At 37.9% G+C, this 14592-nt stretch overlaps 1 protein-coding gene across 1 annotated transcript; it reads left to right on the forward strand.

The window, feature by feature from the left end:
- The first annotated feature begins 2354 nt into the window (after nucleotides 1–2354).
- LOC141592387 (putative pectinesterase/pectinesterase inhibitor 28) lies at nucleotides 2355–4649 on the forward strand. Its single transcript, XM_074413019.1, has 2 exons — nucleotides 2355–3597; nucleotides 3836–4649. Exons 1-2 carry the CDS (start codon nucleotides 2508–2510, stop codon nucleotides 4531–4533), a joined length of 1788 nt encoding a protein of 595 aa, XP_074269120.1. The 5' UTR covers nucleotides 2355–2507; the 3' UTR covers nucleotides 4534–4649.
- The last annotated feature ends 9943 nt before the right edge of the window (nucleotides 4650–14592 follow it).

A 14592-nucleotide genomic window follows, 5' to 3' on the forward strand; every position in this document is an offset into this window, starting at 1 on the left:
ATGGAAATAGAAGATCTACATATCATTTTCTTAAATTAATGTTTTGGAATTTAATGCTGCATAACTTTTTGACATTTCTTTCCGTGATAAGTAGTAATAATCCTACAACATACTCCGTACTTAATACTATAATATTTTATGCAGTGATTAATTTAAGTGTTTAACCCACTTGGAATAGAACATAAGTACAACCCGGGCGGATATATTGAACTTCCGAACTACTGAGGCTGGTTCACTTGGTTGCTTGATGCAGATAGCTGTGTTTTGAAGGTCGGGGTGTCCCTGCTATATGATTGCGGCTAAGCCAACTTACTGTTAATTTTGAACAATAGTCAACTGATTCGTTTTGGGTTGAAGTTTGTGTGTATGATGCGTTTTTGTTCCTAGACTTAACTCCATGTTATTTTCAATTCATGTCATAATTCTACCATTCCTTCTCTTTGTGTCTGTCGTCTTTGCAAATCGATATTAGTAACCCTGTTGGTGTTCTAGCTTAATTGTATCTTGTCTTCAGCGTGTGTTTGTGGTGGTGTGAGTGTGATGTTGATATCACATGGAATGTAAGATCAATTTTGTATTCCCTTACAATAATGTTCCATACTATTAGGAGGTTATAAAGTATATTGGTTTGCATGTGTTTTTTCCCGTGAAGGTATAAAGAAAGCAGTACTTGTTTTACTTAATATGCTTGTTTATTTGTTTCCTTGACAATAATACTCCGAAATAATTTATGTTTACAGAGTTCGAATAATGTTTTTGTTTTAAACGGAATAGTTGCGGAATGGTGATGGGGTGAAGAAGTAATGATAAAATAGAGTGGGATGATATGCTACATGACAAATACAATAAATGATGTTTGCAATATACCTTCTTAGAGGATAATGGTCAGGTGAACAAAAAAAGAACTATAGGGATTGTTACTTGGAGTTTGGTAGCTTTTAGGGTGGTCGTTTGCGTGTCGATAGTTACTCAAGGAGTCAAGGTGATGGTTGTAAAATTTATCAATTTTCATTGTATGAACCAGACGCTAAAAGAATTCAGTGCTCATGCCGCACTTTACTAAGAATGTTTTGCGTTACTAACTTGATCTTACTCCAAATAAACATGCTACATTGTATAGTTGTTATATCATGGGGCTTATGAATTAGATACCTCTTATAATATCATACAAGTTGCTAATACTTACGTGGCTTTGAATACTAAGTTACTTCAGTTGGGTGATTCAGATATAGGGGCGTAGTGGTTATTGAATTTAGCACCACCAATAATCCTTGCACTTCCGCATTATTCAAGCTTGGACGAATGTTTGAAATCAGAAACCATAACTATACTGACTAGCTAGCGATCAACCATCCTCAAACGGGTACTTGCCCGTGGACTGCAACAAAAGATGATGCAGTTTACTTCCTTGGGATTTAAAAAGCATCCAAGTTCCAAATACAATAAGGGTTCATCTCAAACATTGGTTGACCAACAAATAACTAATGCATAAGATTCAATTGTAAGTGTGTTCCAAGCCATGAACTCGTGAATTGTAAGTAGAGAGTGATTGAGCTATAGAGACAAATTTAACCCTGCTTCCTCTATGTGTGGAACATTGCTCCTTCTTCAGTAAGAGGATTATACATCTGATGTACTACCTCCAATTCTATAGTTTCTGAGCATTATAATAAAGTTTTTGAGTTTTGTTTTAAAGTTTCTGAGTTTCAATATGAAGTTTCTGAGATTATTCACTTAAACATTAAGCTCTAAAAAATTACAATAAAACTCAAAAACATTACATATAAGTTTAGTTAAATTTGAGTTTTGACGGAAAAAATATTAAAATCTAACTTGTAAACTTTATTATGCTCAAAAAAATACACATGTTCAAAAATAAATAAAGTTTGAGGTAATAAGCTAAAAAAAAATACATATATGCTCAAAAAACAAAAAAGTTGGATGTAGTACATCCGATGTATGTTTCTTTTTCTCCTTCTTAGGCAGCAGTGGAATAAAATTGTATGGCTACTAAATACTAAACCATTTCTTACGGTACAAAGTTACATATGTTTGTATAGTATGAAAATTTTATTTCCATTTTGATGCTTTCATATACGATCGTTCAAACGTTTTCCAATTTGCGGTCCCGCGCCCGGTGCCCTACCAACTAGTACAATACAAAAGTTGTTGTTGTATCAAAAGTAAGTGCATATATTTATAGAATATGACAGGCTTTATTATTTGTGATATAACTGAAATTCAAATAAACATCAGTGCAATTCATATGAACCTCACATTGGAATTTCTATATTAAGCGAATAAAAAACACTTAATTAAGATATATAACAACATCCCATCATTCTTATTTTACTCCCCATGCTTTTATGCCAGCCCTAAAAAAAATTAGCAAAATAATCATAAAAAAAAAACAACTCGATTTTGTGCTCACGTCTAAATCAAAAACAAATTAGATCTCTAAGGAAACGTTACCTTTATTCATAGCAACAAACATTTAAAGAGGAAAAATGTCAGGTGACGATGGATTGAATAGTTCAGAAAAGAGGAAAAGAAGGATAGCTGTTATAGGGATTTCATCTTTGATGTTAGTGGCAATGGTTGCAGCTGTCGCAGTTGGGTTGAAGGATATAGGCAAACATCACAATTCATCGAGCGATCACGATGGAAATAATGGAGCTGTAACCACATCATCGAAATCTGTACAATCGTTATGCCAAACTACAGATTATCGACAAACTTGTGTTAAAACCCTTTCTCATACAAACAGCTCAGATCCTAAGGTTCTCATAAAAGCAGGTTTTGAAGCAGCGATGAAGAAAATTGAAAATGCGTTGGAAAATTCAAAAACTATTAAAGCTGCAAAGGATGATCCTAGGACTTCTGGTGCTCTAGAAGCCTGTAAAATAGTGATGGAGTACGCCGTTATTGACCTTAAAAGATCGGTTGACCAGATTGGGGAGTTCGAGTTTAGTAAGCTAGATGATTACGTAGAAAACATGAGAGTTTGGCTTAGTGGTGCATTAACATTTCAAGAAAGTTGTATTGATGCATTTGAGAATACGACTGGGAACGCTGGTGAAGAGATGAAGAAATTATTAAACGTTTCACAACAACTTACTACTAATGGCTTAGGGATGGCTACGCAACTTTCTACTCTTCTTAAATCTTTTGATATTTCAGGGTTGGGTGAATTTGGACGGTTACTATCCGAGAAAGAAGGTAATTCAGTAATAAAAACAAAACATGATGAGGAGGACAAATTCCCACATTGGATAGATATGAAGCAACGAAGGCTTCTACAAACACCAGGATCCGAAATGAAAGCAGATGCATTGGTGGCAAAAGATGGGAGTGGTCAATTTAAAACCATCGGCGAGGCTTTAAAACAAGTACCTGTTGTAGATGCTAACAAAGCTGTGACTGGAGCCAATAAAACCTTCGTTATCTATATCAAGGAAGGTATATATGATGAAACTATTGTTGTGGAGCCTAATATGGCGCATGTTATGTTCGTTGGAGATGGGCCTGCTAAGACAAAAATTACTGGACACAAGAGTTTTAGTGATGGTTTTGTTGTCCTCAAGACTGCAACTGTTGGTAAGTTAGCCTGTTTTTTTTTTTTTATACAATATGACCATGACACCATATCACGAGTGTCTTTAAAGGTGATAAAATTTTGATCGCTTTGGGATCGAAATTATGGTTACGGCCTTACGGGCGCAGGTGCGAATTAAACTATTCTTTGAAAATATAATAATTCGTTAGAAACTAAGATAGATGATATGTCGAACAATATTTTGAAAATTGCCTCCTTTCCTAAATATCTACATTGCAGCTGTAATGGGAAGCAATTTTGTGGCAAAAGACATTGGTTTCGAGAACTCAGCAGGTGCAGAGAAGCATCAAGCAGTGGCACTTTTAGTCCAATCAGACATGTCGATATTTTACAATTGTCATATTGACGGATACAAGGACACCCTCTATGCCCACAGCCATAGACAATTCTACAGACATTGCTCTATTTCAGGGACCATAGACTTTATTCTAGGCAACGCGATTGCTGTCTTCCAAAACTGCAGGCTTATACTCCGGAAGCCGTTGGAGACCCAATCTTGCACTATTGCAGCGCATGGCCGAATAAATGAGAAAGAGCCTACCGGTTTCGTGCTACAAAACTGCACTATTTCAGCTGATCCTGCGTATTACCCGCTTCGTCATGAAAATAAAGCGTATTTAGGAACGCCGTGGAAAAAGTTTTCTAGGACCATTTTCATGCAATCATTTCTTGATGATTCCATTGCGGCTGAAGGGTGGAAGCCGTGGATGGGGACCTTTGGTGAAGATACTTGTTTCTTAAGCGAGTATGAGAATAGGGGACCTGGTGCTGTGGAGAGTAATCGCGTAAAGTGGCATGGAATTAAGAAGCTTAATGCTACTGAAATTCAAGATTTTACCCCTGGAAAGTTTTATGGTGATGATAAGTGGATTTTACTATCTCAAATACCATATGAACCAAGGATGATTGTTGTATAATCATGTTTAATGATAACCAAGAAATCTATGTAGCAAGTCAAGTGGTTGTAAATTATGTACTACATATTCTATGATCATCTAATGCTACTTTCTATATATTTGTTTCTTTTTACTTGTTAAAATGAATGCGTTTTTTCTTTTAAATAGTAAAAAGAATGTTTACGTATGTAAAACTCTATGAGCTTATTTAATTTATTTTGGGATTTCTCATGAAAGAACATGGTACACCCCTAAAAATTTATGTGGAAACTCTTAAATGAGATGAAATAAGTGCTACCTTTAATGGCCCTAACTTTCTAATTTTGCCCAAATTTTAACAAACTTTTCAATTTTAACCATCGTTATCTCTATTTCCCTTCTTATTAATATTGCATGATTAACTCCATATTTTTTTAAATTCATAAACCTCATTACAAAACTATGACTATTATAATCATGATCAACAACTATTTTCATGTGGAAAACGAGTTAACTCAATTGAATTCGATTCGTAACTCTAAATTTTTTTGATTCCTTATCCTTGTTGAATTATTACTAAAAAATTGTTAGATACAACTTAATTTTTTTAGTAGAAGGGAACACTAAATTAAACACAATTCATGAAATTACAAAAAGGCCAAGGAGTAGGGTCAGGGAAAGTTCGGTACATCCTACCGAGTCGATAATACAAAAGTCTAAAAGAGAGGGTGAGACATTTTCCCATCGACAAACCCCATTAGCAAAAAAAGCGTCTTTCCTAGAAAACTTGGCAATGGTCCATAAATTTGAGTATCTTAGTCGAGTTAGGGTTTTAATCAGACTGATAAGTAGTAATTTAGCGGAATTTTACTCATGCTTTTATCTTGTGTTTGACTCGATTTTGTGTGCTTTAAATGTTAAAAAGCTCATTTTGTTAATTAATTTGAAGTAATTAGTTTTGTTACATTTAGCGGGAATAATTATTTTATATCAAGTATATGGTACTACTCTCGTATTTTTGTAATTATAGGTACCGAGCAAGTGAGAGTGGGTAAATAAGACGGAGTCAAACAAACGATATTAAAAGAAGATTGAGATCAATAGTTGACCGTTCCCAATTAATTCACGTGGCAAATTCATGGCACTTTGTTCATTCTCAAAAGTTTTACTCAAACAACTCCCCTGCTACTTTTGTTTCGTCATCATCATCAACAATGGCCTTTACCACCATCCATTCACCATCATCACCATTCAACAATCATTACCACCATTCACACCATTTAATCCACCATCGTCCTTCACCAAGCAACCCAGAAACCCGACATAAATCACTGCCATTTTCGTCCACTTCATCACCATCCTCAAACAACCACTGTCACCATTAATGGACATCTCATCTCCATTAACAGCCACCCCCACCGACACCATTGTCGCTCTTCACTTTCACCAACTTCCTCGCCACATCTCGCATTCACCATCATCATGCACCACCTTCGCCATTTCAGCATCAACAAACCCGACACCGGAGCTCGCCATACGCAACCACCATGCTCCAGCAGTCATTCGTGCATCTTTGGACTTGGGGTCGAAAACCAAGCCAATTTGAAGACAGAATGTGCTCCATGCCTGTGCCCTGCAGTCGACATCCTCAACCTGAGAACACACCTTTTTTCCTCCATTTTGTGAAGGTCTCGCTGCTACGCAGATATAGGGACCGCACAATGTCATCCAAACGCACAACGCACCAATTCAACTACCTCGCATCATTTTTGTGCTCCATGCCGGTGCCCGAAATGGCCAGCCGCACAACACACTTCACGCTTATTTCTTCCCCTTGCTTCATTGACCTCGCCGCCGCCAAGACAAGCCCGCCACGGCGTGGACAGACACCCCTTTTGCTGCGTTTTGTTCACGCGTCCTCCTTTTCCCCCTTTTTTTCTTTGCTTTCATTGGATTTGAAGAGGAGCCGTGTAATTGTTTTGTTATTATTATTAGGATTAATAATAATATTATTATTATTATTTTTTTTTTTTATAAAATGCGCGCAGCTTTCATTATAATAAAAATAAAAGGTTTACATGAAATTGGTGGGGAGCCGAGAGACAATCTGGGCTCCCACACCCTTAGCAATAGTAAAGCTAATACGAGTAAAAATGTAAGCGGCTACCCGAGCCCCAATATCCCGAGATGCCGAGAATTTCGGATCCGCTGAGCAAGGCAACAAAGATCCGAACTCAACTTCCCAAGTGAAGAGAAAGAGAAAGGTAGGAAACCATAACCGCTACCCGCGCACAAATCCCCATACTTAGCACACTTTCGGGATCGGATCGCGACAACCCGCCCGCACAAAATCCGCTAACCCGATCCGAGTCAAAGGTGAAGAACCCAAAGTCGACGCACACATCACGCCCCCGTCCCAAGAATAAAGCAATAAATCCGCAGGACGAAGAGAGCCACCATGCCCATCAACCAAACCGATATCAACCTCCTTCCCCGCGAAATACCAGATCTATAGCGGATGTCGAAGAGAGTGTCCTGACAAGGTTATGCCGATGTTTAACGCCCACAAGACCAAGATAAGAAACAAAGATGGTCCCCAAAACATCCCAAAGAAAAACCCGAGAGCAAGCGGATGGGGCCTAGATACCGAGAATAACGGAACACCCGGGCGATACCCCGGACACTACGGTAAGTCCTCCCGTTCATAGTCCGACCCAACCCCGAGATAGGAACCGCACGTAACCAATCGGAGGAGTGAGAGCCCCCGCCGAGACCGCCAGAGCGATCCGGCGAGGTGTCAAAGAAAAACAGACTCGAGGCGTGAGCAACCGTCGTGAAATAAATATCCGCAATTTCTTCATAAGTTTGGGGCAGCAATTTCACTAGGGTGACCTAAAATATCGAACCCGTAGTCGCAGTAAACACACGTGCGTATGCATCATCAAAAGCGGGGCAGCGGCTACAACACGAGAAGGGCCGAGGAGCTTAGCCCGCAAAACCAAAGAGATAAGCGGGACGCAATAAAAGCATAGAACAAAACATCTCCAGCCGCATAAACACCAAGGCCACCCAGATGAAAAGGGAATGTAGCAAGGCGCCACCGCCAATCCCAAAACCCGGCCCTGATGCGGTGACAATACGTTCCAAGCTAGAACGCAGAGCGGCATCAAAAGGAAGATGAACAGACCCAAAAACACTAGGGGAGCAAGTACGAAGAGAGAAGTAGAGCTTAGATATACCAAAGACAAGCTCGAAGAAGAAGCAACTCACACTGCGGGTCCTCAATCCTCGCAACCAAATCCATCACTCAATGGTCTTGGTTACTCTCGTCGCCACAATCTCACCGCTAAAACCAGGACAAGCAATCTTGTGTCCTCCCAAAATCGTAACACCGCGCAATGGCCGAGAAATAGAAGTGGGGAAAACCCCCGGAAGCCGGCTCCGTGGATCCTCAACAGGCCAAAAGACCTCCGTCTTGGAGACATTTAGGTGTAAACCAAAACGAGGGCCATCCAACCTAATCAAGTCCAACACCTTCCCCACCTCCAAAGTATCTCCCACAATGGTGCCATCATCTAAGTACCATGCCTGCAAAGTGAGGTCAAAAGTGTCCCGGATCTTGCAAACCAAAGGATGCAAAACCAACGCGAAAAGCAAAGGCCCCAATGGATCACCCTGCTGAACACCCTGACAAGACCATAAGCAGTGCTCCCCATAAAAAAGGCGGGCCGGGCTGCAATAACAAAACTCCACCCAACGGGAGAGAGCCGGGCACCGACGGCGGACCTCCTGAAGCATGGTCGAACGGTCAACAAGGTTGAACGCATTCAGAAATCAACCAAAGAACATAGAAAGCCCCACTGTTCCCCCAGAGCCTCAATGAGCCGGTTCAAGGCATGCAAGATAGCCTCTCCTCCACCGGACACACCCACCCCCGAATCAAGCCCATCAAAATAAGAAGATAAGGACGGGCCAACCATAGAAGCACCAACCTTAGAGACAAGCCGTCTCCACCGTACCGACAAAGAATAGATTAACTCCACCACCCGGTTTAACGAGTGGTGTGAGAGGGGCGCTTGCAATGTACTCACCCAGAGGAAGAGGGCACCGACCCTCAAGAAAAAGATTAACCACCCTAGTAATAGAAGTGATCAAATCATCGGAGATAGCCACAAAGAATAGCCGCCACTCAAACAAATAAGGTGTCAAGACGAAAACCATCCCTCCCACAGGAAGTACCACGAGGGAAGCTCCGAATCATATCCAAGACCACCGCGGAAGAGGCAACCAGAGGATGATGATCCCCAGACAGAGGAGGCAATGAAGGAGGCGGGGCGACAGGATGCTTCTCACGCAGGGCCACGAGAGTGGCATCGGAGTAGGGGGCGACCCCAGAGGAAGAAAGCACTAGACTAGAAATTATTATTATTATTATTATTATTATTATTATTATTATTATTATTATTATTATTATTATTATTATTATTATTATTAGTAGTAGTAGTAGTAGTAATTAGTAGTATTATTAATTAATAAGTTAGTATAAAAAGAACTACCCATTAACACTACCATTACACAACCACTAGACTAGAAATTAGATTAGAAATTAGTCTCTCTTACTCTCTCAATATTTGTAGAACCCTAAATATTTCCCTTTCAAAATTTTCTTCAATAAAATTTGTAATCATTACTTAATTAGTTTAAGCAATCTCTTGTTTATCCAAGTTATTCATTCCATCAATTCAAGTCCCCATGTTATTGGTATAATTCCTTACTCTTATTTCACTTTTTTAATTTCAATTGTTTACATTTGCCTTCTTTTAAGTTTTGTTTAATTGTTTATGTTTGAATACTACTTCTTATTGTTTAATTGATGTTATTTTCTTTCTTGTTCATGTTTTCTTTGTTTTCCATTGTTGTTGTTCTCAAAGATTGAGTCTTTATCTTTCTTGTGTCAAAGATTGAATCTTTGAGTTGTTTGTGTTAAAGGTTGTGTCTTTTAGTTTAATTCTCACCCATCTTTAGTTTAATTTGTCTTTCTTCATAATTTGTGTTGGATATTTGCATGATTAATTGTAGAATCCATTTTCACACCATGTTCATGATTAAAGACTCCATCTTTGTTGTTTCTATTGCTCTTAGCACCATGATTAGTGAGTAGTCTTCTACTAGGACTCGGTTTGACCCGACATGAGTAATTTCACTAATTGAATCTCATAAAGGCTAATTATTTGGGGAAATTGGTGAAGGTAGTTTGGAGGATTGATTTGGGATTATGGATTGATTTTTGGGTAGTGTTGATTTGCGACCCTTGTCCACCAACGAGAGTTGGTTAGGTTGTGATTTGGATACCCGGAATTCGACCCTATTACTAACCTAGGTTGAGACCGAAAGGGAGAACCAAGAGAGGGTACCTTTAGGCTAGCGTTTGAAATCGACCTCCGAGAGGAGTGGGATGACCCGGAATACGATGGGGGCTTAATGACCTTGACCAACTCCTTGACCACCTTGGAAATATGCATGTTTTTGGGGTTGTTGGGTGTTGAGTTAGGGATTCCGACCTTCGAACCCGAGAGGGGGGTTGGTGGGTAGTGCTAGTGTCCTACTTCGAACCCGAGAGGGGGGTGTTAGGCGAATTAGAGCCATCTCCTCCTTGCCCGTTTACCTAAACGATTAGCCTAAGGAATTAGTATGTGGAATTACGAATTGTTGTGGGAGAACCGAGTTCTAGGCCTTTTAATTATTTGATTAACTCTTAATCTATTTTAGCTTGTCTTTACTTCTCTTGTTTATTTGCATTCCATTTTGCTAGCTTAGTTGTTAGAATTTTATAATTACCTTGTTATTGTTCACGTAGCTAACTTATAATTTGAGACAAAACTAATACTCAAACCTTGATCTCCTTGTGGTTCGACCTCGACTACCCTTACTAGTTGAGTTAATTGTTTGATCGGGTACGACGACCTCTACCCGCTTATCACAGACTATGGGTCGAGTCTTTCGGTCTAACGACCTTACCTAGGCAAAGTCGGATTGGCTCTTGCATACATCCGTTCAACTCACCAACATAGCGTAAGTTCCAACACATCCTAAGGCTCTCACTCTTATAAGAGTCTATAAACAATGAATAAATCATGTAAACATTCATCTACGTACAAAACTCAGATCATCAAATATGTAGAGTGGACTAGTTGAAACTAGAAGCTTTAATCAAATATTAAATTCAACCAACATGGATTATCCTCTTAATCAACCCTCTAATATCCCATTAACCCTAGTTAAAACACTACTCACTAATCATCATCATCATTAACGAGCTAACAACATTAACTATCACATAAACTAAACTAATCATGACGATTAAGACAAGTAATTGGTAAATAAACTTAATAAATAAATAAGAAGGGATTAAAGACAGATTAAGAATTATACCAGCTAATTAAGCAAGTAATGAAATAGATGACGAACAATAGATGAATAATTGTCACTCTTCTTCAATAAAACCCAAAAAAATCTTTAAGAACAAAATAAATCTAAGAATGAAGTAATAATAAAGAATTAATTTTGCTAATAAATGAAAGATTATACTAAAGTAATAAATCTAGGTTTAGGGATGAAGCTAAGTTTTAATAATGAAGGATAAGATCCACAAATTGATTGAAAAACCACCTATTTATACTAATGCACCATTAGGTTAAGATCTGATTAGGAGATGCAGAAACATCAGCGTGTCTCCAGCGGGTTGAAGTCGTCCCGGGCAGGATAAGCTGTTCTCCACATCTGACTCGGCGGGTCAGATCTGTCTCGCTTTAGTAAAGCTGTTTTTTCTTGTTTTTCCTCTTTTCTGCCTTGAAATCCGTTAGGGATGGTCCTAGGTTGTCAGGATTGGAATATGTAAATCATCTAAAACCTTGTGTAATGCTCTAGGGCACATTGGCTTTGGTCTCCTCTTCATGCTTAGTCATTATAACCGTCAATTTAGCTTCCAATTGCTCTTTAAACACGGGATTCCGTTACTTTTCGCTTCTTTCCAACACAAAAAGCGTATAATAACATTGAATTACAAATAGAAAGCTAAAAACTATGAAAATAACTCTAATTGGTACAAATAGCATGTAAAATATGGTCAATTAAAGGGTTAAAAGTGCATAAATTACAACCACATCAAGAGTCCAGAAACAACCTGTTTTCTACCCTTGTTTTACTATAAATAGAGACCCCGGGTCTCCATAATCCGACACCGGAGTTAATTTTTATCCATTTCTATTCTCTCTCCATGCATTGTAGACCGTGTTACTACTCACTCACATCTACGTGCTTGATTAATCGGCCATGTATGCCCGATTCCTATCGTGGTACCCGTCTCGTTGTATTAGACTGACCAATTTGGCCAACTACACAACCTTTAAAACAAGTTTAATCAATAGTTCTTATTTTCATGGAGTAATAAAGGCGATGAGGAATAAGAACTATATTCTGAGATTAAGGACCACAAAAATCACCTGCATACGCATGTGAAAGACATCCAAAAAGCTTTCTTGGAGTATTATCAACTGCTCCTTAGGTCTCAAAACTCCACAACAATGGTTAGTAAAAACATTGTGCAAAAGAGGATCACATGTAATAATCAACATAAGAAAAAACTCATGGAGCCTATTACCAGAGAGGAAATTAAAGACACCATTTTCCATATTCCTAATGACAAAGCACTAGGTCCTGATAGCTACTCAAGTAAATTATTTAAAGACACATGGGAAACTGTTGGTGTAAATATTACAAATGCTATCATAGATTTCTTTCATTCGGGTTCAATTCTAAACAGTTGAATGTTACATTGTTTACTCTGATCCTTAAGGTGGATAGACCTACAACTGTTTTACAATATAGACCAATAACATGATGCAATGTCCTCTCAAATGGATTTCAAAAGTGATTTGTAACAGATTGGCAAGTGTCCTCCCCGATCTGATCTCTTTTAATCAGAGAGGCTTCATCCGAGGCAGGAGCATCATTTAAAATTGTAGTACTCCATATTTTTACTCGGTCGAGTGGGTTCGAGTACTCGACCGACTGGATCAATTTTTATTGTTTTGCAACGGTTCATTTATTATTTAAAGGGAGTTTTATATATATATATATGTGTTTAGTTTCTAATCTTATTAGTAATGTCCTAAACAATTCCTAATCACTTCTAAGCTTTCTAATCTCATTTCTTTCCCATTCTTCTTAACCATCCAAAGAAAATGGAAATCATGGTTCTTGAAATTAGGGCATCCGTTCTTGGAATCGATCTCGTTCTTCAATTGTGAGTACTCTAATTCATTTTTATGATTTATCATGTTTTAGAGTCTTAGATTGTAATGCTTAGTCGTGCATCATCATTATTAACTAGGGTTAGTATGATTAGGAGTGTTACAACAATTTACAGATTCCTTAGGTTGCCTTGTTTGATTGTTTTCGCTGTCTTAGATTCGTCGGTTTCAAAACGTTAAGGAAGAGACTCGTGTTCATTCTAAGCCTAGTTTATTCCTGTCAAAATTCGTATCCAAATTCTTTGTAGTTTGTCCTAGGTGATTTGTTTATGAGCATGTAGCCGAAAAGTCCGCGAATTTGATAGTTTTGTGGAAAACGGCTTGAAACCCTAACTTAGATATCCATTTAGTACGAGGCATTTTTCATACATTATATTTGAAGAGTCTAGATGATAATAGGATTTGGAATTTCCAAAAAATGATATTTTAAACCCGTTTTATGAATCTTTACTTTTTATGCGACGGTGTCTGTCAGCTTTTGGAAATCGTTGATAAGTTTAGAATTTGGGAAAAATACTATCGAAAAGAGTTGGAGCTAAGAGTCATGGGGTTACAACCTAATTGGCCTGGCATCGATTGGAATCTTCTGGAATTAGTTATGCATTTTATAGTGGGCCTGTCCGGTTCTGGAAAATCAGGAAAAGTCGAGTTTGTTCTTTAAGTTGAGATTCCTATTAAGTCGTAATGAGCCTAGGTTTTGCGCATAGTTAATTGATTGAGCATGTGGTACTTCACTACTACAGATATAGGGGACAACAACGACTAATAACCGTTGTTATAGAAAAAAGTGGGCGTTGTCGTTCGGGCCGTTGTTAAAAGTTTTAAGAACGGTTACGTTTTTAAAAAATAACTGTTGTAAAAGGTATAACAACGCTTAATTACCGTTGTCGTTATCAACTATCTGTTGTGAAAAGAAATAAAATATTTTGGTGGGAAATTAATAAAAACGGTTTCATGGATACAAACCGTTGTTGTAAGTATTTTAACAACGGTTTAAAGTCGTTGTTGTTATAAAGCATCCGTTGTATAAAGAATGAGTGGGACGTTAATAACAACGGTTTTATATGATAAACTCGTTGTTGATAGTAATGCGCACATTTAATAGTTTATGGAGGCAAATTAATAACAACGGGTGTTTTTATAATAACCGTTGGTATTAGTTTTTTTTTATATATAAATACAATAAGTGCATTACTGTCAAAATGTTGCATCAATTAACAGCAGCAGCAGCATCAAATAATCACACCAGCAGCACCATCAAATTGGGTTTTTACCATTTGACAAAAAACTCTCATGTTCTCCATTATAATTTACCATTACAATAATGACATTAAGGCCCTAAAACTAGAAGTAAATTGACCCAAATATATATACAACAACTTGCATAACAGCCTTAATATATCTTCAACAAAAATGGCTCCTAAAACTTTAAGTCGTGAGTAGATCGATAGCTATAAAATCAATAAAACTAGAAGTAAAATGACCCAAATATATACTTCTTTAGTCATCATTATTGCAATGTTCAAGGACGTATTTGCCCGACAAGTCTCTCACCTCATCGACTTGAAGTCTTGAGTACTCGAGGTTTTGTGGCTCGTTGAAGATATACTATGAAAACAAAGACATTAACGAAAACATATATGTTAGAGTAGCATATAGAAGCAGCATGCAACATCAACGTAACAACAAGAGCAGCAACATGCAACATACTAATTAAAACTATAATCAAAGAAAAATATATGTAAGTAAACCGTCTAATAAAAGACATTATTATTACTAATCCTTTCTG

This window comes from Silene latifolia, chromosome 7, assembly GCF_048544455.1.
Source record: "Silene latifolia isolate original U9 population chromosome 7, ASM4854445v1, whole genome shotgun sequence".
NCBI classification, from domain to species: Eukaryota; Viridiplantae; Streptophyta; class Magnoliopsida; order Caryophyllales; family Caryophyllaceae; genus Silene; species Silene latifolia.

Bases quoted from the DNA above. Each gene is read 5' to 3' on its own strand.
- LOC141592387 (XM_074413019.1), top strand. From the start codon at position 2,508: ATGTCAGGTGACGATGGATTGAATAGTTCAGAAAAGAGGAAAAGAAGG. The intron at 3,598-3,835 runs GTAAGTTAGCCT...TCTACATTGCAG, and splicing joins CCTCAAGACTGCAACTGTTG to CTGTAATGGGAAGCAATTTT.